Source organism: Phlebotomus papatasi, chromosome 2, assembly GCF_024763615.1.
Source record: "Phlebotomus papatasi isolate M1 chromosome 2, Ppap_2.1, whole genome shotgun sequence".
Taxonomy (NCBI): Eukaryota; Metazoa; Arthropoda; class Insecta; order Diptera; family Psychodidae; genus Phlebotomus; species Phlebotomus papatasi.
The window spans coordinates 85,071,596-85,098,622 of NC_077223.1; the positions used below are offsets into that span (position 1 = coordinate 85,071,596).

Below are 27,027 nucleotides of genomic sequence, written 5' to 3' on the forward strand. Positions count from 1 at the left end.
GGCGCACATCTCTACTCTGTGGTGACGTTCCCATTTTCCATCCTTCTGCGTTGTGAATGGCAATTTTTGGAGTAATGTCAGTTTTATGAACAGCCATTGGAGGAGCAAGTTCGCCAGTAGCTGACACCCTGAGGAGTACTGTGATACATTGCTTCGGTCCTGAATTTTTAAGAGATGGAACTACACGTGAACCTCTCCTGGACAGGACATTTCCATCTTCCGGTGTCAAAAAGAAGGCACTTTCGTCGCAATTAAAAACACGGTCTGGTAAAATGCTCAGAAGGTTGTGTTCTGTGAAATATCCAAGAAAACATTCCGTGAGGTCTTCAGCAGTGACAGTAGCTCTTTCCAATGAGAAGGATTTTGGCTTGCGCATGCTGAGCTCTGGATGACGCTTAAGAAAATTCCTGAACTAAACGTCTCCGGGTCTTCCAGCTGTAAAATGGTTTGGAATTTTGTAGACCTCACAGATGAGTTTAACGCTGTCCGGAACTTGTTCCTTCCCGATGGGATGCCAGCCATCCGCACATCCCAGGATCCATTTGACAAGTTCTTTTTCCTGTTCTTTTGAAAGAATTGTTGGCCTGCCATTGGGGCACTCTTCCGGGTATCTGCCGGTCAATTTGTTGTGCAGTGTTGTTCTTGGGACATTAAATGTTTTGGATGCATATGCTATGGTAGAACCATCTCGTACACACTGCAAGGCATTCCTAATACCTTCCTTAGAGTCGGGCTTGTCCTTATAGGTCTTTTTTTTTGTTCCCTTTGGCATCTGAAACAGAAAAAGAGTCCTGAACAATGCAAATTCTGAACCAAAACATTGACTTTCACCGCATCCGACATACATCGAAATGTAAACATTCACAAAAATCACTTATTTCTGTATGAATTATTTATATTATCAATAAACTCTTACTCACCTTGTAGATCAATAACTACACTAACTTTTATTAATAATTTTGATTGCAAATAATGTTTTATTATATAGAAAAAACACTAAACTTTTTCCAGCGACGAGCTGTCAACAGCAAAATTTTCTCAGAAATTAAATTTTTAGTACACAACCCAGCTGACCCGAGCTTAAAAAATATTTCTCTTACCCACTTATTAAACCGATAAAAATATAATTTTTGGTTTTTCTTAAAGTAGAATAGTTATAATATGATACTTCAGTAATTAATTACAGAAATAAAAATATAAATTATATTTTAAGTGGATGTATCGGAGTTAAATCGGTCGCGGCGTCCGAGTTTTGCAATCGTCGGAGTTACATGGCCTTACTATAAATATTTTTAGAACGAAAATTATTTAAGAATTGTCCTGTATATTTTCAGCGAATATGGTTCATAATCGTTTAGCTAATGATTCCTTAAGTTTTAAATTATGATTCAGCGCTAGTGTTTCTTTTCAGTCGTGATTATAGAGGGCAAATGGTTTGAGACACGTACTGGAGGTATTAAGGACACCTTCATAAATCTAAAGTAATAAAAGTTACTTACCTGCAATTTTTGATAATCTTTTCAAAAAAGTATTACAAATCACAAATATTCCGATTAACTTATGGTGCAGTTGTAGACCATGGAATAGTTTCATTAAGTATATTTATTTAACCACATTTCATATGTATCATTTGATAATTTCTTTTTGATTCAATAAGACACCGTTTGTTCTAGCGGGAAAAGTCCGAGAATTGATTTCTTTCTTTTTTTTTCTAAAATGTTTTAAAAGGTGGACATAATTTTGGGAGGATAGAAGATTCTATATAGTCTAAATTGGTGTATTCCAACTGCTTTCCACATCCTAATTCCGATATCTAAGCATCCTAAAAACGTGTCTTCCTATAGTGTCTCTTTGATTTCACCATCTTGTTCTTCACCTTATGGCATTCTCTATGTTCTAAGTGGTTTCTGATTTTTGGCTTGTTTCATATTGCTTTTGCGAAATGCCTAAAAACACAGAGAAATATTTCAGTTTTGACTCTTTCAATGGCAAATGTCCTTTAACATCATGATTCTGTATTTATTCTTCAAGTTCTTTTTTTTTTTTGGTAAACAAATCTTTCAATCTACAAACCTACAGCAAAAATCTGTGTTGCAGGTGTAACATCGAGAAATAACAATTAATAAAATGTGATAACTAACAAGGTGTATATTTTGTGAGGAGTGTCTCTTGACTGGAAAAGTGTTGTGAGGTGAAGAAAAGATTTGAGATAAAAAGGACACCAGGAATAATCGACACCTGGCATTCATCTGAGACTCACTTTGAGGCAGTTTCCACCAAGGAAATCCCATTTTGTGTCTTAAGAATTTGTTTGAGAATTTTCTCAGCTTTCCAAAACTGCCTGTTTTTTGGAAGATCGAATGAAAAAATTGAAGAAATATAGTTAAAGCTTTGTCAAAGTCGATTTTTGTGATTGATTTTGGAATCTCAGATGATGCCCGAAATCCGTATGATGTGGAATGAAAAGTATTTGTTACAGGACTTTATGGTTCCGGCACAATGAAAGGGGGTTGATACCTGAAATTGTGACTAAAGAGGATCAATATAACAAAGAAAGGCAAAAAGGGGGTTTGATAGTGGGTGGGAAATGTTAGGGAGGGTCTTCAGATCAAACTCTAACCAAATTGATTCTCTAATATCAATGATTTAATGTTCATCATTGTCATAAAAGTTGTTATTGTACATTGTTTTGTGACTTGTCTCCATTTATATTCGAAGAATGGGATAAATCTCTAGCCAATTGTTTATTTTATCTAAGATTTTTATACTTTTAAATTTCAAAACTATATTAGAAATAAATTATTATACGAGGATTTTGACTATTCTTTTTTTTCTTTCTTCGAAAAATACGTTATAACATGACCTGAGTTGGTCGAGAAGTAAATTTTGATTTTATAAGAACTTCTTTTTTTAAAAGATTAACCTACTATCCTAGTTTCACTTTTTATTTGGAAAATAATTAGACTTTTTTTTTATTAATTTCTACATTACTTTTTTTTTCTTTAATCTAGACACAGAAACCACATAAATCCTAACGATAGGAAGATAGTAGTTTGGTTGAACGATGATGACAAAATACGTATGTTCTTTGAACTCATGAATTAAGGACAATATGGCTTGGTATCCGAAATCATCAGCACTAGGGGAAAGTGCCCATGCTTTACACGGTCCCAAGCTTTATAATGACTAAATTTTTCGTATGTTTTTCAATAAATGTGACTCATCTCTTCTATATTTTAAAAACTAGGGGAAAATATCTTGTTTTTAAAATATTTTGCGAAATCGTATTTATTCAGAGACATAGGAAAAATTTGGTCATTGTAAAGCTTGGAACCGTACAAAGCATGGGCACTTTCCCCTACATTGGTCTCGTACTGGTTTTGGCATATTTTTTTAGAGGTACAAAATACTGCACAGGATACTAAAATTACATGAGATTTATATAAAAAATATCCATCGAGATTGTCTAAATTAAAATACTTAATTTTGACAGTTTGGTCTCTAAGTTTGAGGATTTATGATGTTATGTTATGGCAGTGTGTAAACCAATGTGCTGATAATTGCAGACTAACCAAAATGATGTGTTGGCTTTTTGGAAGAAATTTTTTTACTGAATCGAAGAATTACTCAAAAATACTTTCGAATGTTCAAATCGCATTTTACAGTAAATTTAGATTTTGGGAATCGCCTTCGAATGTCGCCCGAGACGGTGGCTCCATCTGTCTCATGTGCCCTTGTGACGTCATCTCGAACCTTCCGGTTGCATTTTGGCACCACTTTTGGCAGGGAAATCTAAAAGGGCGCTACAACTGCCCCATCCTCTACTTTAGTATTCGACGATTGCAGCTGGTCCGTCTTTTCTGCGTCACCAGCTACATTGTGTCCCGTGGTTGGCGCAAAGAGGGATGGATTACGAAGCAAAGGGTATAACATTTTGTCTTTTTTCGTTCACTTGATTTTGCTTTTTGGTTTTGGTTCTCAACACAATTTTTTTTTCCTTAAATATTTCTTCTAAATCTTTGACATTGCTTCGGTGTTTGTTCATTTAATTTTTGTTTTTTAAATTTTCGGCGGGATTTACCAGGATTTTGTTTGATTTTGTTTTTCAGGGAATAGGACGGCAAGGTTTTCGAGGAATAAACGAAAAAGAAGAGACAAAAAAGAGGTGTATAAGTTAAAGAAAAATACAAGCGTTTATCTTTTTTTTTCAAACTGAGAACAAACACTGCTTTAGGATTGAAAATATATTTGGAATTTTTTGGTGGTGAGGATGACAGGTCATTTGTATCACCGCAATATTCAGTGCAAGGTTTGAAGTTTAAACAGACAGTTTTTTTTAAACTTGGATATGAAAAGTAATCAATTTGACATTTAGAATTGACATTGCTCCCGAAACGTCAAAAGTCAAGAGCTGAATATTGCGGCTGCTGATTGGGCATACGTTTTGGGAGTAAAAGATGTGAAGATATAGTGACACTCATCATAGAGATAGACTACGGGTTAATGGGCGAGTCTGATGTGGATGTTACCTGATAACGCTGGAAGCAGCATCGGCCGCAGCAGCTTTGGAGGAGACCAACAGTGCTGTTGGTAGAGTGGGCAGGACTGGCCATGGGAGAAGGTGAACCAGCTCTTTTTGGTGCTCCATTGTAAGGATTTTCGAGCTCTACGAACTCCCGATCCTGTGAACAATTAAAAATATTCAACATGGCGCACCCAAATATTTGATTACATTATAATGGCTACCGTGGTCTTTTCGAGACATCGCAAAAGATGGTGATGCTGCATCTCAAACATATCCTCTTCACGAGTGTTTTCATCCAATTCGATGCCACTCTCTTGGGCAGCCAGACGAGCTTCGGCAGCTTTCTTTTTGCTCACAAATGCAGCCCCGGATGACGCTTTGGCAATCCTGATGCGCGCCAAGCGGGCTTTCTGCAAAACAACGCATTTGTCAAACCATTGTAACAGTGAACTCAATGGTCCCTTCCTGAGCCGATAATTTTAGTTTGTAGTTGCCCGAAAAGCAACCAGAGACTTACCCTCTGGGCTTTTCGTTTATCTGCTCTCTGATTCTGATGGTAGATTCGACTGAAGTTGGATACGATGACAGGAACAGGCAGAGCAATGACAAGCACTCCGCTGAGTGAGCAGACGCCGCCAACGATCTTACCGGCGATCGTCTCGGGTACCATGTCACCATAACCGAGCGTCGTCATCGTGACGATAGTGTACCAGAAAGCGGCCGGAATGGAGGTGAAGTTTGTGCCATCGACATTTTTCTCCGCGTAGAACATCACCGTTGCGAAGATGATGATAGCCATAGCTAGCGAAAAGACCAGGAAACCCAACTCGCTGGCACAGGACTTCAGAGTGTAGCCCAAGATGCGCAGACCCTGTTGAATTTTCCATTATAACATTGGGAACATTTTCCCAATCATCCTACTTCAGGCCATAGACGTTCAAAGTGATTTAATATCAACAAAGTTACAGTGTGAAGTGTGTGAAAGGTGCTTTTTTTTGGGGAAACTTTCTCAGCTTTCCAGAGAAAGAAATTGTGGTCATGGATAGAGGCTTTCATGAAATCAAACTTCGAGCAGGATATTATGAGAAGAGCATGAATTCGGGAAAACCCCATGCATTTCCCCAATTTTCACCCGATTTTCCCGATTTGGGGCTTTTTGGAAAGCAGAGAAAGTGTGCAGAAAGTGAGTAAGGTCGATGGGCCATCTCTACCTGTGAGTGGCGCGAGAATTTGAAGATGCGAAACACCCGGAAGACGCGCAGTGTGACAAATGCACCGGATACATCGTCGTTGTCCGTGATGCCGAGACCGATGTAATAGGGCAAGATAGCCACTACATCAATGATGGACATGACGCTGCGAACGAATTTGCAGCGATCGGGTGCGGCGAACAGACGTAGCAGGTACTCAGCTGTGAAGATCATGACGCATGCCGTGTCGAGGCAGAAGAAGACGATTTTGTAGCGTTCGCCGCAAGGAAGCGTACCGGCGTGCCCCGGACGCCGGCCGCATGGCACCGTCTCGACAACGTTCGCCATCACGGACACAGCGATAAAGAACCCGGTTACATAGTAAAACACCAGCGCGGCCGTCGAAGTGTGCGGATTTTCAAAAGCTCGCCACATCTTCTGACGAATGTTCGTCAGTTGTTGCAGATTGTGATCTCCATTCTCCGATAACTTGTCATCCATCAACCGTTCAGCATTCTCACGCTTCCTGTCACGGTAGTCCTCGTAGCAGCAGTCACCTAACATAGTGTTCAGGAGGAATATTTTTAGTTTTGAACAGACAAACACTAAGTTTACGACAAACCTCCTCAGGTTTATCGTAATCAGGGTTACCAAATTTCAAACCTTTATTCTTTTGAATGAAACTTTCATATTGTGAAAGGATCATTTGAGGATAGAGGAACAAAAACGAAACTGTTATTTGTGTGAAATCTACTTGGTGCAATTATAGTTTACCAGTGTACCGTATAATTCGAGCACACATCAAGTACCTTTGATTTCTTAGTACTGATGGTCGTTTCGATCGTTTCGTTTTCTTTATGGTCTTTCGATGTAACGGTTCGTTTAGTTTTTATGCGCTTTTAACTCATAGTTCTACTATAAGTTGCACCAGGAGAGATTTCATCTTTACTCCAAATGACAGTTTATGCACTCCTTCCTTACTGCTGCACTATCAAAGTTCACCAAGTGACTCACCTATAACATCTGGTAGTATCCCGAAGAAGGCCAATTCCTCATCGTAGCTTGTGAGACACTCGTGCTTTGGATAGTGCAGCTTACCCGTGCGATAGTAGTTTAGGATGTGCCGGAAGATGTCCGGATCACGATCGAAGAAGTACTCACGAACTTCCTCATCGTAAAAGAATTCTCTCTCATTGGAGCCTACAACGAATGCAACTTTAGCAATCCGTCAAATTAGATCGTTGGCCTTATCAATGACACCAAAATCATCAAAATCGAACAAGAAATTTACGTAAGATCTGAGTTATTTTTCTTGTCCGATTTGGATGATTGGTAGTTCATTGGGAAAGGCCTAAGCTTGAGTAAGACCTAGGAGTGTGTCCGGATATTTCTCGAGGGTGTTGCGCCAGGTTTCGAATCGCCGTCCCGAGACGTTGATGATGAGTTTCTCGTCATCGGATTTGCGGCGATCCTTGGGGATGGGCGGCGGGGGCAGGGGGTGAGTGGCAATGGGTACCCACCCGATGGCCGCCGCCCTGGCGAAGGGAAGCCAAGCGGCGACCGAGGCCATGCTGTGCGGGGGAATTTTCTAATCCACTCACTAGTCCTCCCTCTCCTGGCTACGCCCGCGGCTCCGGCTCACTGGCACCTACATATGGAAATTTACTATATGCCGTTACTTTATTTAAAATGAACAAAAAAAAAAGAAATCTGACAGTATGACCAAATTTGCGCATGAAAGTGGGCTATCTCTTTTGAAAGCAGAATGATTGATTGTTTGTGGCAGAAAATCAATTTTCAAAGAAGTTCTCTTCTCAAAGAGCATCCTTATTTTCAAGAGGTCACTTGAAATAAGAACATGACTGAACACATTGAAAGAATTCTGCTGCGGTGGAAGGAGTGTTCAACAGGGTGTGAGAACCTTTTCCAGATCAGATATATGGAGCACGATGAGGAGTTTCGGTACGACTATTCATGGGTTGTACACCTCTGATTTAGACACATCAAAATAATGTTTATCTGTGATTTTTCCTCTATTTTGAGCGAAATTATAGGCATTTAATTAGCGGGGGTGGGTATAAGGCATGAAAATATATTACCACTTGGGTCTGCAATTAAACTAAATTAATTACCACTGAAACACATAATCAATCGGAATCATATCCAAACTGGCAATTGATTTGAATTTCTGGAGGAAAATTGTGAGGCTACGTGAGAAAATGATCTGGTCGTGAATTCGCCATTTTGCATGATTCTGTTGTGACTATACCTCACTACTATCAGAAAATCCGTTTTTAACAATATCACAGAATTAAGTCCTTTTGGGATAATTATGAACTCACTGGATGATGACCCTGGGAGCACCTCCTAGGGATCCATCTGCAATTCCTGGCAGTCCAGCATCTCTTTTGCAGTCAGGTCGTCTCCCGCCACGGTCTGCTGCACAGCACCTGAATGACCTACTGAAGTCTCTGTGTCCGTATGGGACGCTATGGCAGTTTTTCTAGCTGGATGATGCACTGGGGACAACTTTTTCAGCACCACTTTCTCTCACTGGATTTTTTTCCCGTAGAGAAAAACGCACCAGAGGATGGGGCGGACGAAAATAGAAGTAATTTATAGATTTTCCAACAGCGCAAACTCCCAATTTTTCCGCGCAACTGTCACGTGTTGCGGGGCATCTCGCGGGAAAATTCCTCCTGTGTCGGTTCCATTCAAATTAAATTGGAAATTTGTTAGTACTTTTATGCATACAACGATATTTCTAAAGCTCATCTTATATAATGAAAAGAATACTTCTTGAAGAATGCTCCTTTTCCATGCAATCTTCATCATGCGTAGCGACCTTGCTGGATATAAGATTTTCAGATTTCTCGATGGTCTGTCGTATTGTTTAGGTAACTTTACACCAATTTATAATTTCTATAAAATAATAAGAGTGTGATGGAGAAAAACTGCGCCACAAGAGTAAGAAAAATTTATACTTCATTATACTATTTTTACCGCAGCTTGATTACATTTAAATCCAATAAATTGTTTTAGAGATGCGCTTTTTTCGATTTAAATGATGCGGACCTCGCGGAATACTAAATTCGACCCATTGGATCAGCAATATGTATTTGAATAAATAGAGTTGTTTAAAGTTTCTTGTACATTGCATTTGTTATTGTTGAAAAAATTATAACCAGTCTGAATTGATTTATAAGAGCCTATAAAACTTTTCCAAACTACAAACTTCTCATCACTTTGAGAGCAATTTTCAAAGCACAGGGGCCCATCAAGCATAATAAAAAGTGAAGATATTTTTCACTTTTCCTTGTAAAAAAATTGCAGCTATTGCACCGCGACTTAAACAAATTTGCTCGTAGTTCTTGCATTATTTCGGCGAGCATTAAGAAATATGTATTTTTAGATAGCTTTTAATGCACAATTTCGTAATATATCAGACTTATAAGTCAAATCTCTTTAGGAAAAAACTTGCCAATAGTCATCAGTGCCTTTATGCAAAAACGTATGGAAAAATGAAATGACGAGAGGTCCCTATTCTGATATTATCTTTAACAATTTCCTTCAAAACAAAAAAAAATCAAATTTATTGGTAGAAATTGGTTGGAATATGTTAAGGAATCAATGACCTTTCAAATAAATCTAGTTTTTTTTAAATCGCTTAAAAAATTAACAATGCAGTGCCTTTTTAATATGTGACCTAGAAAAACTGTAAAAATGCAATGTAGTTGACTCTCGCTAATTCGGTTCTTTTGAGATCGGTATACATTTTAATTCGGACGGTAGCTAAATTTAAAAAAAAAAATCTTAATATTTTTAAGTTTGGTTACGAATACGATTGTAATTAATTAAACAAATTAAATCAAATTTAATCAAATTTTTTATGGGGTTTATTATTTAGCTTTAATTTTACAGGAATAAAAAGAATTTACACTAATTAGATGAACAAAAAATCGTTACATTTAAACTCTTTCACATTCGAATTTATATGTAATTTAGGTAAAAGCGTGTTTTTGGTCAATGAAATGGATTCAGAAGGGGAATTCTGTAACAGTGTGACAATGTCATATGACAAATTTGCGTAGTACATTCAAAAGCAGGATAACGTTAGAGTCCAGTGAGCATCGAATGGCCATTGCAAGGAACTCTATGAAGCTTTTAGTAACTAATATAAGTCGGATTTATGGTTAATGCTTTCGGATTTACTATATAAAAAAATTTAAATTTATCACATGACATGACATTGTTATATTGTTACAGAATTTCCCTACAGGAACAGATACACGGTGATGATCTTTGTACTTTCTTCTCCTTTCATCTCTCATACAACGTTTTAGAAGCAGATATCCTCCTTTCTCAGGTACAGAAAATCCTGGGAAAGGAATGTCACAATTTTTTGTTGGCACATCTTGCACTACAGACGTGTCCTGATTCCATTCTCTTTCCCACCAAGAATGAGTTTACACTCAGTCATGGTTCCGTACTCATTCTTAGTGGGAAAGGGAATGGAAGAGTTACTGGAGACGTCTGTAGTGCAAATTGTGGTAACGAAAAATTGTGATATTTTTCACCCGAATTTTCCATACCGGAGAAAGGAAAAAATCTTCCTCCAAAACGTTGTATGAGAAAATAAAGGAAAAGGAAGTACAAAGATCATCACGTGTATCCATTCCTGTAGTAGTCGTATTTAGGTTTATAGTAAGGTGGGGGAACTGGATCGTTTTCCGAAGAGTGCTACTTAAACGCATGTTTTTGGACTGATGAAATTCTTTTTTACTTCTTCTAAATTCATAAAATTATTCACTGTTTCATTCAGAAACATAATTTAAAAAAAAATTATCAAAAATATTAAAGATAATTTATAAAATAATGATAATACTGAAATTAGTCAGCATGCACTAACTGGGTCGCCTTTTCGCTAATTCACTTTTAATTAAACCTTTGGATGTAAAATACTTTTTTCACAAGGAAAAAACAATAAATTTTTCAATCAATCAGCTGCCATTAACGAAAATATCACTGCTAGAAAATTTTTAGTGAAGAACCCAGTTGGCTCAAGATTGAAATGAGTCGATGATACTTACTTATTTAATGAATAAAAATATGATTTTTGCTTTTTCTCAAACTTGAATAGTTATATTATGTTACTGTAGTGACTATATTACGGAAATAAAAATATTATTTAGAGTGAATTAATCATAAACGATACAGATAGCGAAGCGCCCGGATTAGCACACTTGACTATATGGCTTAATGCCGATTTAAACACGTTCTCAAATTAAGAAAAAAAAACTGTTCTAAAACTAAAAATTAGAAAAATTGATAAAGGTTAATTTTAGAATTCTTTCACCTTTATTTAAATTTCTTCCAATATAAATTGGTATTGCTAAGGTAAGTAATAAAAAATTAAATTTGGTTAGTAAATACTCAATTCAGAACATTTAAAGTAAACAAAACATAATGCAAGTTTTAGCTAAGGAAAAGTGCTTTTCTCAGGGTGACATCTATTTTTGCTGAGTAATTCCGAAGATACATCTAGTCACAATTTAATTATTTAATTCTCTAAAAGTTATAACGTGACAAGGCATTTTTGGCACTTTACTATTCTTAAGTGCTTCTATATTATTCAACTTTTCTTTATGTTGGTACATGTCATGACTACTTAATGGTTTTAGAACACAGCAAGGACAAAAGAAAACAGTCGAGACAGGAACTAATACACGAAAAGTCGATAATACAGAAACATTTGAGAACAGTAAAGCTCTAAAAAATGTTCAGCGGAAAGATTTCCCCTTTCCCTACAAGTGTCGTTATAGGGTAACGTGTGGTATTTCAGCTTAAACACTTTTCAAATTATTTTTTTCTTTGTTGATACAAATATTTATGTTCCTTATGTTATCCAGAATAAAATTCTTATCGAAAAATGTTGAAAAATGCATCATTTTTTATACAAAATAGCAAAAAATGTAAAGAAGTAAGAATAGTATATTTCGAGACAGTATAGTGGGGTATTTCGAGACAGACGAAAGTCTCTATTATGCAAATAAATTTCACTGAGCCTGATTATAAAGTAGAAGGTCTAAACTTCACTCTTCACTGAGAAAAATCCGAAAAAGTTAAAATAACATTCCGGAAATGTTAATTTTACCTTGCAGTATTGATCCAATATCGGTTTAAATATTACCCTTTTCAGGTGTATTAGGAGTTAAAATTACCCCTTTTCATGTTATTTTACCCTTAAAAAGGTGTAAATTGACATTAAAAAATCTTTATATATTTTCACACCTAAAAATGGTTAAAGTTATGAGGAAAAAAAGTTAATCGCACCCTCTTTTTTTCTCAGTGTTCTATAATAATTTTGTTTAAATTTCACTTGTAAAGGGACTTAAATCGAAAAAAAGTAAACACTGTTTGTGTTGACATCTGCAAAATTTACCTCACGCTTTTGAATTGATTCGCAAAATTGATTCACGCTTTAAATAAAATAAAATTTCAGAAGTTGTATGTTTATCTGATACGTACAGAGCTTAATATTTCGTATAGAACTTAAAAATAATTAGAAAACAAATATTTATAGGATTTTTGATGTGTCCCAAAATACCCATATTATGTCCTAAAAAGCACCTTGCCCAGAAATACCACACGCTACTCTATAGTATCCAAGGCCAAGAAAAATTGATTATGTATAAGAACATGAAAGCAGTCCTGTACTAAAAAAAATATTTTCCTTTTTTCATTGGAATAGCATCATAACTGCTCAAATTTGATTTTTTGGTGAACAAATTTAATTTTTTGATTGCTCATTTGTCCAATGCCTTTCGGTACAATTCTGTACATGGTTGCAAAATTGAACTGGCTATGCTTAGAATTAGAATTTTTATCATTTACAAAAAATTAAAGTTGTATTTGTGTATTTTGTGGTATTTAACCAAAAGGATAATGTTATAGATTGTCTGTTAACCTTTACTTTAATTTCGTAATTTATGATTAATCATGAGAGTGTTTTCTACAATCTCTTTGCAAAGTATTTTTAACTTTTGGTTCGTAAGTCAATTGGTTGAAAATGATTGCCAAACGAAGATCAGATGTTTTTTCTAAACAGGGAAAAGATAGTTAATATTATTTTCAATTTTCTTTACAATTTTATGAGATACAAAGGTATTTAGTTATAATAACTAAATTTTCACATCAGTGGTATAATTTTGATTTGTATTGGTTTTATCAGAAGATTCTCTTTTAAATATTTTTTCAACAGATTAAAAAATAAGTTTATAATTATATCTTTTATCAATTTTCTATAAAACTATTGTCTTCTTCATAAAATTGATGAACGTGTTAATTCCGCACGTGTTTTTGCCGAACAAAAATTAGGAAATCAAAGCAAATGAAAAGAATTAGTGATTTACAATCTTCCACTGATAAAGTAGATAGTGAAGAATTGTAAAACAAACTTCTCATTTTATCACAGTGGCCACAAAAAAGTTTTACATTTTTATGATCACATCAAATTACTGCATTGCAAATATAAAATCTAAACAAACACTTCAATTATATCATTTAGAGGCTTATTTCATTAAGTAGAAGGCACTTTTCATGGAGGATTTTGTCGTCTTCTTAAGCTCACCGTACTTGAGGTTGATATTATTTAATTAGGAATGTGTGAAATTTTATTTTTACTTGAATTTCTTGTTCATTTTGCGACATTGCAAAGTGCGGAGTTTCAAGATCAATCCGTGTGAAAAACAGAAATAATCACTGAAAAATGCGTGTAAATCTCCCCCATAAATGGTGTTTTGGTTTGTTAAGAAAGACAAAATATTATTTGAAAAAAATCCACTGGGACACACTGTGAATTGACAATTTTTTTTCCAGTCCAACAGAATTTTTTCCCAGTCTGTGTCAGAGTAAAACACAAATAAGTTGACTCACCTTGACCCAAACACGGAGACAGTCAGTTTCTTTCTACAGCATTTTTTATTGCTCTAAAATAGACAGTGGTATAAATCATTTCATTGAGACAAGTCATGAAGATAATGTTTTAGAGAAATATCGGCAGATTGATTAAAGTTGCAAAAATTGTAGATGAAATTTGTGTGTTTATAGACATCTTGCAGGTGAGTGTTATCAATGCTATGATTCATGTGGCAATTGCGAAAGGAGAAGAAAAGTCATTGAAATGAGAAAGATGAATAAAAATCGCACTATCTCGACTATCATGGGCTTATCAGTGAAAATACTGATAAGAGAGGCAGTTTGCGTATATATTTTGTTGTACGAAAAACCCATAGTTATGCGTCATGGAGCCACTTCAGTGACTCTCACCTGAAGCTCCTATATTTGTTGGACTAATTTAAGCGACACACTTTTATTTACTGGCATATGCAACAGTCTGTTCCATTCTTAAAACAAAGCCAAGACATTTATTTTAGCTTCAAAGCTGGGATAAAATCGAAAATAAATTTTATCTCTTATCGTTTATTTTCAGAAGATAACTGAATATGCAAAAAATCGTATTACAATGTATCCAAACAGCTCAAAGTAGTCCTATATCCCCCTATCTTCAGTGATTATTAAGCATTTCTTTTCTCCAATTTTCTATAAATGACAACTAAAAGTAATCTTCATATAAATTTTTTTTCAAATCCTTTTTTTAAATTAAATATTGCATAATTAATGTTGTTTTGGTTTAGCTTATCTTTGTGCTAAATATTTAGCCTATAAAGCCCTACTTTAATTTTTATTTATAGAAATAAGTAATTTTTAATTATTTCATGAATTCAATTTTAAAAATCTAATTAGGGGAAAGTGACCTGCCTTTGAATGCGACAGCCTTTGAATGTTTCAATTTTTTCTTATTTCCCAAAGCTAAAATTCCATTTTGTTAATCGTAGTTAATAGAAAACAGTATTAACTATAGTTCATACAATAGAATCTTTGATCTGAGAAATAAGAGAAAAATTGAAACATTCAAAGGCTATCGCAATCAAAAGCAGACCACTTTCCGTTATCGTAAGTGCGAGTGATTTTTTACACCCCCTTGTTCGTAAACTTTTCTTTATTTCTAGAACTTAAGGATGATCATTACCGATCAGACGTGGTAGATCGGATCGGTAAAGACCATCCTTAAGTTCTAGAATTAAAGAAAAGCTTACGAATAGAGGGGTGTCAAAGTCACCCACGGTAGGCCTAATTAATTCTAAGTTCCTGTAGAATCTTTTTAAGGAAAAGCAAAACAGTTATAGAATTACAATTACTCAGTTCTTGACGTAAAAATATATTGTTTTCGTCTCAGTTTAACGTACCTCTCGTTATAATTGCTGTTGATTTTTTTTTTATTATGTTTTTATTTTTTCAAAATTCCAAAAGTTAAAATCTCGATCGCTAAAATTGCGAAAGTCAAAATATAAAAAACTAGAATCCAGAGATGCTAAAATCTCGAAAAATGACAAACTCCGAAAAATTAAAATAAAAAAAAAACAAAACCACGAATGGTCAAAATCATGAAAACCGAAATCCCGAATTCTTAAATGTGTCATACCTACTCCTACACGATTGTATCCTGGTTTGTTGGAGGCAAAAGGAAATTTTCTGGATTTTGGAAAAATATTCTACACATTATCCTCCGTATAATTTTTATCCCTTTGGGGATTTTGCCTTTCGAGATTTTGGCTTCTAGGATTTGGCAAAATCTTTTTAGTCAGTAAAAAATTTAAATTGGTCAGTAAAAAAATCAAAATGGTCAGTAAAAAATAAAATATTGGTCAGTAAAAAATCAAATTCGGTCAGTAAAAAATAAAATATAGGTCAGTAATAAATTAAATATGGTCAGTAGAAAACTTTGAAAAATCAGTAAAAAATTAAATTTGGTCGGTAAAAAAATCAAATTTGGTCAGTAAAAAATTAATTATGGTCAATAAAAAACTTTTAAAAAAATCGGAAAAAATTAAATTTGGTCGGTGAAAAGTCAAATTTGATCAGCAAAAAATCAAATTTGATCAGTAAAAAATTTAATTTAGTCAGTAATAAATAAAATTTGGTCAGTAATAAATAAAATTTAGTCAGTAATAAATAATTTTTTTTCAGTATAAAATAAAAATTTGGTCAGTAAAAAATCAAATTCGGTCGGAGAAAAGTCAAATTTGGTCGGTAAAAAGTCAAATTTTGTCAGTAATTTTTTTTTAAATCAGTAAAATGTGAAATTTAATCAGTGGAAAATTAAATATGATCAGTGAATAATAATTTAGTCAATAAAAAACTAAAAGGAAATTCATAAAAGTTAAAACTTTGCATATCCGGATAAAAAGTATTGCACATTTCGTATTGCGGAAACTTCGTGTTTTAGTACATTTCGTATATTTACCAGTTCGTATTTCATATTTCGTCTTTCCTACATATTGTACAAAAATTATACAGGTGCTACTGATAACTTTCCAAAGCATAGAAGATTTCCCTTTGCCTCAACAGGCGGTACAAATTACTTCCCAAAGCACGAAAAATTTCCCATTGCCTCAACAGACGATACAGATAACTTCCCGAAGCACAGAAAATTTGATTTTTTACTGACCAGGTTCTTTATTTTTTACTGACTATTTTTTATATTTTATCGATCAAATTTCATTTTTTACTGATCAATTTTGATTTTTTACTGACCAAATTTAATTTTTTACCAACCAAGTTTGACTTTTCTTCGACCGAATTTGATTTTTTACTGACCAAATTTTATTTTATACTGACCAAATTTGATTTTTTACTGACCAAATTTTATTTTTTTCTGACCAAATTTGATTTTTTACTGACCAGATTCTTTGTTTTTTATGGCTCGGTCACACCTTTTAGATCAAGAAAATTTCATGAAGTCGAATTTCGGATCCCTTTCTTTTTCACATGTTTTGTATATATTTATCTCATTCTCTCGCACTCTTCTTCTTCTTTTAAACATCACTCCAAATTCAATTAAGCTCAATCGAATTTGGTATCCGAAAGAATGAGATAGTCATATGCAAAACATGTGAGAAAAAAAGAGTTTCGTATTTCGACTTCATGAAATTTTCCTGATCAAAAAGGTGTGCCGGAGCCATTACTAACCATATTTAATTTTTTACTGACCATATTTTATTTTTTACTGACCGTATTTGATTTTTTACTGACCAAATTTTATTTTTTACTGACCAGAAAGTCGCAGCCCTAGGATTTTAGTTTTAATTATTTTGCCTTTTGAGATTTTAACCCATTTGGGATTTTGATTGTCGGGATTTTGACTTTTAGATATTTTGGCTTTCCTGATTTTGGCATTTGGGATTTTGGCTTTGGATTTTGGGATTTTTGTTTTCGGAATTTTGGCTTTCGATATTTTGACAAACTTTGAGGTTTCGGCATCTGTTCTTCATATTTGGCTGCTGTTTTCAAAAATATGTATTTTTGTTTAAATTTAGATAAATATGGACATTGTTGTAACAGAACATTAAGCCGAACTTTGCTTTATTATCTCATTATACGTTTGGAAAATAAATCTTTAACAAATCATCTAGGGGAAGGCTTTTAAGCTTCGCATATACTATGGCATAGAACACTTCATATTTTTTATTTGAAATAATGGGCCAGATTCATTAAACTAATATGGGAAAAATCGGTGGCGGTCAAAATCCCGAAAGCCAAAATCCCGAATATAAAAAATCCTGAAAGGGATGAAATTATATGGAGGAAAATGTTTAGAATAATTTCCCAAGACACAGAAGATTTCTCTTTGCCTTCTGTAAGCATGGGTGCAATCGTGGTAGTAGCTATAACAATTTTAAGAATTCGTGATTTTGGCTTTATGGATTTTGTCTTTTGGGATTTTGGCGTTCAGGATTTTGGCTTTCGGAATTTTGGCTTTCGGGATTTTGACCGAGATCCGGGAAAAATTTGAAGTGGTCGAAGCTAGAATATGCGCGAAGCCTGAAAGCTTTCCCTTAGCTTTATTTGCCCAGCTATTATCTTATAAAATATATCTAAATGGAATGATATTTCTGTTCCAAAAGGGTTTAAATTTTGCAATAATTTTTTTTTAATAATAGATATTCTATAAGATGTAAGACATAACAACTTGTAAATTGCCCTATGGAGAAAATATTCAGCATTTTATCTCACAGAAGATTAATTTTCCAACAAACACCAACCAGAATGTTTCTGTTTATTTTTGCACAGGCTTTTTCCACAAGAAAAGCAAGGAAATGATAAAAGTATTTGTATTTTGAAAAACTAGAGAGAAGTTATATAGCTTTTGCCCCATCTCTCTCCTTTCCTCGCGATCAGGTGTAATAGATATAAGCTATAGTGCAAATATTACTATCTTATCGTGATTGTGAATGTTAAATAACGATGATATATTCAAGTAGAGAAAAATGGGAAATGCTAGAGGCACGAGCCTCTTGGGAGTCAGTTGTAAGCCACAGTCTCGAGTGATCTTCTCTGCCGATCACATCAGCGAAATTCTCTGTTCCCGCGCTTTTGCCCTCCTCCCCCGTGTCAGTCCGTGGAATTATGAGGGAATAGAGCTTAGAAAAAAAAAATCTGTGCAATTAAATTCTAAACAACTCTGGATATTAAAATTACATAACATTTTTCCCCCACATCAGCACAAGACAACGGGGAGATCGTCAGCATTCTCAGTGTCATTTGTGTGTAAATCAGCGATCTTGGCAGATCACGCGAGTGCAAAGAAATTTTTATACTGTTGTTTCTTTCATTTAGGAAACAGTTTTGAGACAACATATAGCTGAAGAAGTGTTAGATGTGGCTGTCTAATCTATACCACCATTGTCCGACGTGCAAAAAAAACTTATCAAAGTCACCAAATTAATCAGGAAAACCTTCCTATTATTGCTCGGTGTTATCACCGAACTTACGCTGGTGACTCTGTGATCGATAATCACCCCCCAAAAAATGTACAGTCAATGAGTTCCATTCGACCATACAACATCGATGACGATTGCCTCGAGGATCAGTAGAAAAATCCCTGGGCAAATCTTCATCCTTCAGGCGATCTTACAGCCCAGAGTTTTTTTTTTCTTGTGTGTGATCATCGTATCTTAAAGTGAACATCACCACTTATGTTCTATTCCGAGCTGTGAGTTAAGTGTGGATAAAAAAGCAACGACTTGAAGGTGAAAATGGCTTGTGGTGGTCTGCGTTGCTCAATGCTCTTCATTGGACTTTTTGCCCTGGTAAGTAAACACCCAACATTTTCCCGCGAAATTGCACACCTCAGCAAAATTACAATTCCCACTTTCTTTCTTGCTCCAGATTCAGGGAATTGGATACCTGATCATGGGTATTTTTGGCATTTTAGCCCATCAATGTGACGTACAAATGGACACCTCCCAGTTAAACTACCTAATCTACCTGGCATACTTCAGACGTGAGTCTTAACTTTTCCCCTCAGCTTCATAACAAATACCTCAATGCCTCTTTTTTGTTCTTTCCCTCCAAAACAGACGCACAGTGTGGCGAAGTCAACTGGCCGCTACTGGGAATTGATCTTCCACCCGGTGTTGAGGTCATCAAGCCCGATGTGTCCGACGTAGCGCTCCGGATGCAGATCTTCATCAAGATCTACATCGTCTTGAGCTCTGTCTGGATTATCACGTCCATCATGTTCATTGGTAAGCACCTTTCTCTCATCTCATAAATATTCTCCACAATTTCAAAACACCCACACCCAATAATACAGACTGGTAAAAAACACAAGATAGAGATCACGAAAAGTCACTTTACTGGTAAGAAGAGGTGCAAAAAAAATTGGTCATCGCGTGATCAAATCTCAAATGTCGTTGAAAAACGCCGAAATCTAATCATTTGCCAATTGAGATAATGATTTAACAATCACCATTACTTCAAAGACAATGGATCACTTTATGGACTATTGATGATTGTGATCTTTGTTTTTTTTTCAGCTGCCACAAGCTCAACCAGCTTCAGTCGGAACTTCCTCAGGTTCTTCTGCTATGCCTTTGCCATCACCTGTCTCCTTAACTTTATCTTTGATCTCATTGCCTCAGGATTTCATATCTCTGACATCACATGGACAACGGTAAGTTCAAACAATTTAAAAAGTATATTTTACAAAGTGGACAATGGTGATATTCCAATAAAAAAACATGGCTTTTTTTGCACTCAGTTCTCAAGAGTTTATACCTTATAGACTTTCCTTTGTGTTGGTTCCGAGTATTTTATTTAATCCTTGCTGTACCTATAAAATCACCAAACAGTCATCAAAGGAACCAACACAAAGAAAAGACGATAATGCAGTAGCACATGAGAACAGTTAAATACTAAAAAATAATAATTTTTCATTGGGATAGTACCATAATAGTGCTATTCCATTAAAAAATGAACATGTGTTTTAGTACTTTACTGGTCTTAAATGTTTATGCATTATCGACTGTTTTCCCAGTCCTCGCTGTGTTCTAAAAAAAGACCACCAACCAGACATGACAGGAACCAATACAAGGAAAATACGATAATTCCAATAGCACTTGAGAGCAGTTAATAGCACTTGAGAAAACATGTTAATTTATCATTGGGATAGTACTATAATCACTATAATGTTGCTATTCTACTAAAAGATGAACATGGTTTTTTTTAGCACATTACTGTTCTTAAGTACTTCTGTATTATCCATTTTTCTTTATATCTGTTCCTGACTCTACTATTTTCCTAGTTCCCGTTGTGTTCTAAAACACCACCAAACAGTCATGACAGGAACCAACACAAAGAGAAAACGATAATGCACTAGCACTTTGGAATAGTTATGTTCTAAAAAACATGTTAATTTTTCATTGGGATAGTACCATAATGTTGCTGTTCTACTAAAAGATGAACATGGTTTTATTTAGCACATTACTGTTCTTAAGTACTTCTGTATTATTGGTTTTTCTCTATATCGGTTCCTGACTCTACTGTTTTCCCAGTCTTTGCTGTATTCTAAAAAAGACCACCAACCAGGCACGACAGGAACCGATACAAGGAAAATACGATAATTCCAATAGCACTTGAGAACAGTTATGTTCTAAAAAAATAGTTAATTTTTCATTGAGATAGTACCATAATGGTGCTATTCTACTAAAAGATGAACATGGTTCTTTTTTAGCACATTACTGTTCTTAAGTACTTCTGTATTATCGATTTTTCTTTATATCTGTTCCTGACTCTACTATTTTCCCAGTTCTCGCTGTGTTCTAAAACACCGCAACACCACCAAACAGTCATGACAGGAACCAACACAAAGAAAAGAAGATAATGCACTAGCACTTGGGAACAGTTATGTTCTAAAAAGCATGTTAATTTTTGAGCTGTAATGAATCTTACCTAATAGCAAAAAAATCCAAGAGTCTTTTACGGTGTTCAGGTCTAAGGTTTAACAATATGGTTCAATTTAAAAAAAAAATTATCAATCAAGGTTTTTTTTGAAAATTTTGACTAAAGATCGGGTGTTGAATAAATTATACATTTTACTTTGAAAAATCACTAAAATTACTTCTTATGTAGAATTTAGAGAACATAAGAAAATGGGCTAAAGGGCTAAACGTTTGTCTGGAACCTGTTTAAGCTTATTGCTGTTTAGTACAGAACTTTAGTACTAAATATTTAATTTGTTTTGGTAGAGAAAAGTGTTCAAGAAACTCTACGTTTATTGTACACTATTTTGTTTGTACTACAGTCTACAAGTTATTGTACTAAAATGTGCTAAAAATATTTTGACGGACGATGCTATAATTAAAGAGTAGGGAGTTTTGCTCAAAATCAAATCTCTTTCTTTTAAAAGTATTTAGTGCAATACACATATTTTTCAATTGCTAGAAGTTGTGGTATATCATTATAATTTGTAATAAAAACTAGGCAATGAGCTGATTTGATTTAGTTTCTATTAAAATCTATTACAATTGAGATCGCGACGAATTTAATTTTTAGAACTGGCTAAAAAATTAGTACACGATCTTTTTTTCTAGTTATCTTTGAAAAAGCTAATATTGTAAAATCTTTTGTATAAAGAATACTTTAAGAGATTTACGAGTACATTGGAATTTTGATTTCAAAACCTTGGATTTTAGTACAAGTGAAAGCTATTGAGTTAGAAATTTGATAAGTTTAATTCATAAAATGAGTTGTGAGGAAATTCACCACTTATACCTGAATTAGAAAATGACGAAAGTGGGTTTTTAAAGTTTTCACTGATAACCATATACTTCAGGGGAAATAAATCTGACTGCTAAGAGTACTATAACAAAAATATAGGGATTATTAAGAAGGCTTCATAGCTTCATTACTTCATAACTCTAACAGTTTTTTTCTTTTTAATATTTTTGTGTAATTTTTTTCAGACCCTGGAATATTTCCTGGAGTTCATTCAAGTGGAGAACAGGGACGAATTGATGACGTACCTGCAGGATGTCTCCATTGTGGCTTTGCCCATTCCCGCTGTTATCATGACGGTGGTTTCATTCAGAGGCTTAATAATTGCCATTATTAATTTTACTATGATGGTCATTGTATTTCTGTCCGTAAAGCGACTTGAGGAGAAGCTGCAGAAGAAGCCCCCAAAGGTTATTAGAGCTCCAGATTTTGGATATGAAAGACAATATCCACCAGGTGAAATGGTTCAGAGGAGAACTGCTGATCACATTTCTCAAGGTCCCCTGCATCAGTATCAACAGCATCCACCGCCACAGTCTCTGCAAAAGTCTTCTGCTCCAGTGCAGAATCGCAGCAGATACGAGGATGTCAATCCTCATCCTTATCAGTACGACAATCACACATATCAATCAGACAATCAGTACAATCAACCAGTTTCTGCGCTAAAAGCTCAGCCAGTACTTACCACAGAAAGGAGATTCCTGGAGCCTCTAAAGGGAGGAGAATCTGAGGGTTCTGCATCCTCGAGGGCTTCACCTGTCCATGAGACTTCTCGGGATTCCTCCTATGTGGGATATGGAAGGATCCCAGCTAGAGATAGCAGAAGACCAAAGGAGGAAGATCCCCATCCTGCCATTCTGAGACACACAAAACCACCTTATGGAGGATCCCTCAGCCGAGATGAGAAACCTGTCGTCAGGAAGACATACTCCGATGCCAACAGATTCTCCCAGCAGCAAGTTCCTCCGGAGGAACTCAGAAGCCAGCTGCCTTGGTCATACTTCCAGAGTCGCCATGAAGTAAAGCGACCAAAGAAAATCCAGGAACACAGCAATGACGAGATCCCTCCTCCAGTCCCGGTTCCAGACTACACTCTACACTTCCCCAAGAAGGGAAGGCAAGGTCCACCACCACCGCCGAAGCCAACCAAAGAGAGCATTGAACGTAAGTGTAACAATATTCTATGATATTTCCCTCAGTTGTGACTAATCCCATTAATCTCTTGCCTCTATCAGTCTAGCAAATTCCAATCATTTTAGCGCTTATCGCGGAAATGGAATTTCTGTAAAAAGAATTAATCACTCGTTTTTTGGTAATGGATATCCTAAAAACGAGGTCGAAAAGCATTCCATTGCGACTGTATATAATCGAGACGGTTAATTGGAAAAATTAACAACAATTATTTTTAGTTGATTGGTATAATTGATTCATTTATTTATTTTTGTGTTTCTGAATTTAAAATCGAGATCATCTTTATTTCTGACGAGAAATTCCTTTTTCTGGCTCCAGTCGTTCATTTTAAAAAACAAAGATTGAAATTAAACGCTTTTTCATTAAATTTTGCCAATTTTTGGAAATTTTGATATTAAAACTGAATTAAGAAAATTTATAAAAACAAATATTTAATCTCACAAAATACTGGGGTGGAATGATAACTTTTCGACACTATCGAATCGATAGTATCGATAAATCTATATATGTTAGATTAAGTGAATGTCGACTATAAGTACCTCGATAAATACCTGTATTAGTTACAGGAAGTGCAGTTATCGTCTAAATTTTTCAGAATCGACAGTCGATACTATCGAAAATGAGTTATCATGTCACCCCTGTTTATCCTATTGCGTTGCTTGATTGGCTAGAGCTTGAAAGCATTCAAAGCTTTCAAAGTTTACGTCAATCACAGAGCGTGAAGGGAATAAAATATTTCCTATTTTTTCTAAATTTTAAACTCTTTCTATATTATCATAATCTTTGGATCATCATCCAGAAGACAATTGAGATCCAAAGACAATGATATTATTATTTTTTTTCTAGTTTTCAATCTACATCAATGACATCAATTGATTTTTTCATTTCATAATTTTGTTTCATAATTTTCGTTGAAAATTGACATAAATGTGTAATTACTACAATTACACATTTATATTATATCTACACATTTTGTATTAAATCTACAGATTGTAAAATTACACATATACAATTTTACACAAATGTAACGAAATGTGCAATCAGTTGGAAATTTTTCCATTTGATTGCGGAGCTTTCCATCATATGAAGTTATATTACACACTTTTAGATTTCACACATAACACATTTTCTTGAAGTGACACTTCTTTTATTGACATTAATACTCATTGTGTAATTTAAACACAATTTTTTATACAAAGATACTTAAATATTATATTAAAAAAAATGTGTAAACTCTAAATTTTGCAATTGGTTACACATTTGTGTATATTGTGTTACACATTTTGTGTTAAATTTTACATAGACAAAATGTGCGGAAATTGCATGAATATACGATTATATGTTTATTACATTAATACTCCAAAATTACACATTTATATAAATTTACAAAAAAAATCATAGAAGGGCATCCAAACATTTTTATTGAATGGATATAATTTTTTTATTAACAAAAATCTTTTATGGATTGATGTATAATTGGTTACTTTAGGGGAGACTGGGGCTAATTTAGACAGTAAATGAAATTTTTCATTACGTACACAGTAAAAAAAGATTACAAGGATAATCGTTGGTTTGCTTTTTCACCACGATTATTCTTGTAAAGATACTCAAATATGTATTTCAGCAAAATGTGTAATCTGAAAATGTGTAATTTAAATTTAATGTAATGATAAACTGTGCATTGTGTAATCAGCTACGAATGATTACACAGTTGTGTACATTTTCATACATATTACGTGTAAAATTACACAGTTTTCAGACAAAATGTGTACAAATTACACAGATTATCAGTACACACGATTACTGTTTATGTAAAATTTACAATGAAAATCATGGTAAAGTAGCTGAAATTTATTACTGTGTATAATTCACAAAAAACAGTTTTGTATCAGGTTTCTAAATATTTTAAAGAATTAGAAGGGAAATGCTTACTTCAATGAAATTATGGTTTCTTAAATATTCCTTTTAAGGCAATCTGTAACATCCTAGTGTCTAATACCATTCGTCGTGACTAATATTGCCCCAGTCTCTCCTTAATTAGTTTATTACTAATTAAATACTTTTCGTTAGATACATAAATATTCACTTAAAAAGCTCCTACACGCTAGGAGAAATTTGGAAAAAAAACCTTTTTTAAAGAAAATTTCTTTTATCACTGTGGGCAGAAACGTTAAAATTAAAAAAGACAATTTTTGACGAAAAATTGTTGCTACTATGCCATTAGTAATAAAAGTATTTTTATTTTAAAAACTAAAACTTGATCTAAAATTTTGTAAAAACAATCAAAAATATAAGCATATTGTTTACTTTGTTTTTTATTTAAATTGACACAAGATAAGATTTTGGTTTTAATTTTTAATCAACTTATTTCAAGCAATATCAATGTTTATTTACAATTTGATTAAATTTAATACAAATGAATTTTAGAACAATTTAATAGATAAGTAATATTTACAAGTGTTGGGGAAAGTACTCTCCCTTCGAACGTTCATCGCTTCGAATAATGTGAATTTTCGTTCAGTTTTTCTAAGAGACTTACACATTTCTATTAAATATTAGTTATCTTATTATTAATTATTGATAATTATGTGATAATTAGGTGTAAGTGTGTTAGTAAAAGTGAAAGAAATTCACATTATTCGAAGGCATGAACGTTTAAAGAGAACGTTATTTATTGCATATAGGGGGAGGCTTTGAACTTTCGCACACAAAAATGATGTTCAATTCAAGTTCAGTGATTTTTTCTGACTACAATGCAAACCGTATCGATTCTCCAACTATAAAAACAATCTCTTACTTATAGGATTCATAATCCCACCTTAGATAATCCCAGGAAATCCTCAGATTTTCCTCCAGAGGAAAATGAAAATTTAATGGTGATTTGTGCGAAAGTTCAATCAAGTTTCCCTCTTCGTTAATAAATAAATAAAGAGAAAATACTTTCCCCTACTCGAAATATCAATAGTAGGGGAAGGTTTTTAGGCTTGACACATATTCTGGCTTCGAACGTTTCACATTTTTCCCATGTTCTTTTCATGGATTGATCTATCTTTTCAAGAAATTTGTAATTTAAGACTGCCTATTAAAATAATATTGCCACTAGGTCAGATTTACTAAAGGAATTGGGGAAATTAGGGCACCACAGAACATGGTGTAGCACTAAACATTGATTTTTATTTCTAAATTACTTGGACTATTTCGGCCATTTTTTTAGTGGAAAAAGTATCCCAATAATGCCTTTATAAATTCCTAAAGGTTTTGTACTCTGAAGTCTAATTTGATTAAAAAATCTCAGGGTTCGGTGCTACCCAGTATGCGGTAGTACCCCAGCTTACCCAATCAGAAAAGGAGTGTTCGAAGTCAGAGTGTGTGCGATACCTGAAAGCTTTTCCCTACTTTTAACACTACCTTTTCATGTTAAAGATTAACAATAGTGAAAGTGATATTTTTAGAATTTTTATTAAAACATTTTTTTCTACATTTTTTTTAGGATGGAGTGGACCTGAGGTACATTATTAAACTCCCCAAAAGAATTCTTCTAAGAATGTTGCTTAAAAGCAAAGTTTTTAAACTGAAAACAGCAAGAAGAAATCAATAAATATTTTGTGTGATAAGAAATTTATCTTTTGCAAAAGTATTTTCGATAAGATTATGTCTTGTAGTTAATTACACATCTGATGGGATATGTGTACGTAGGAGCTTATGTTCCCCCAAAAAAGGCCCTCTAAAAATTTTCCTTATCAAACACCATAGTTGATGTGAAGAAAGCTTAAGGAATTGAAAGAGAATCTTAGGGTTTTTTTGCTCTTCCCTGGAATGTCTTTCTCATTTGATTGGAATTCATCTAATCTGTATACATCACCCTTCTTTCTGATATTTTGATTAATTCACATACTTATATTCCTTGATACGCGACGGACATTAGATAACAATTGATAAGGA

General features: G+C 34.2%; 2 protein-coding genes across 7 annotated transcripts; one reads left to right on the forward strand and one right to left on the reverse strand.

The window, feature by feature from the left end:
* Window positions 1-1,584: 1,584 nt before the first annotated feature.
* Window positions 1,585-8,355, reverse strand: LOC129804819 (potassium voltage-gated channel protein Shal). Of its 4 annotated transcripts, none has more exons than XM_055852443.1 (8): window positions 8,058-8,355; window positions 7,084-7,363; window positions 6,730-6,915; window positions 5,737-6,272; window positions 5,043-5,396; window positions 4,747-4,935; window positions 4,530-4,682; window positions 1,585-1,946 (listed from the first exon to the last, which is right to left on the reverse strand). In XM_055852443.1, the coding sequence occupies exons 2-8, from the start codon at window positions 7,283-7,285 to the stop codon at window positions 1,890-1,892; spliced, it is 1,677 nt and encodes a 558-aa protein (XP_055708418.1). In that variant the 5' UTR covers window positions 7,286-7,363; window positions 8,058-8,355; the 3' UTR covers window positions 1,585-1,889. The 4 variants fall into 4 exon arrangements, with proteins under 4 accessions (XP_055708418.1, XP_055708421.1, XP_055708419.1 ...); XM_055852446.1 differs by having other exon boundaries at window positions 1,585-2,341; XM_055852444.1 differs by lacking the exon at window positions 1,585-1,946 and adding an exon at window positions 2,629-3,872.
* Window positions 8,356-13,424: 5,069 nt separating this feature from the next.
* LOC129804820 (uncharacterized) lies at window positions 13,425-26,703 on the forward strand. Of its 3 annotated transcripts, none has more exons than XM_055852450.1 (7): window positions 13,425-13,835; window positions 18,454-18,926; window positions 19,006-19,120; window positions 19,197-19,364; window positions 19,656-19,792; window positions 22,083-23,058; window positions 26,576-26,703. In XM_055852450.1, exons 2-7 carry the CDS (start codon window positions 18,873-18,875, stop codon window positions 26,602-26,604), a joined length of 1,479 nt encoding a protein of 492 aa, XP_055708425.1. In that variant the 5' UTR covers window positions 13,425-13,835; window positions 18,454-18,872; the 3' UTR covers window positions 26,605-26,703. The 3 variants fall into 3 exon arrangements, with proteins under 3 accessions (XP_055708425.1, XP_055708424.1, XP_055708423.1); XM_055852449.1 differs by lacking the exon at window positions 13,425-13,835 and adding an exon at window positions 18,131-18,384; XM_055852448.1 differs by lacking the exon at window positions 13,425-13,835 and adding an exon at window positions 18,131-18,380.
* The last annotated feature ends 324 nt before the right edge of the window (window positions 26,704-27,027 follow it).

Coding starts and splice junctions, on each gene's coding strand:
- LOC129804819 (XM_055852443.1), bottom strand. CDS start 7,285: ATGGCCTCGGTCGCCGCTTGGCTTCCCTTCGCCAGGGCGGCGGCCATC. Junction 6,273..6,729: donor GATACTACCAGATGTTATAG/GTGAGTCACTTG, acceptor ACACTATGTTAG/GTGACTGCTGCTACGAGGAC. Junction 1,947..4,529: donor GCTGCTTCCAGCGTTATCAG/GTAACATCCACA, acceptor CTGTGTTTTTAG/GCATTTCGCAAAAGCAATAT.
- LOC129804820 (XM_055852450.1), top strand. CDS start 18,873: ATGGCTTGTGGTGGTCTGCGTTGCTCAATGCTCTTCATTGGACTTTTT. Junction 18,927..19,005: donor TCATTGGACTTTTTGCCCTG/GTAAGTAAACAC, acceptor TTCTTGCTCCAG/ATTCAGGGAATTGGATACCT. Junction 23,059..26,575: donor AACCAAAGAGAGCATTGAAC/GTAAGTGTAACA, acceptor CATTTTTTTTAG/GATGGAGTGGACCTGAGGTA.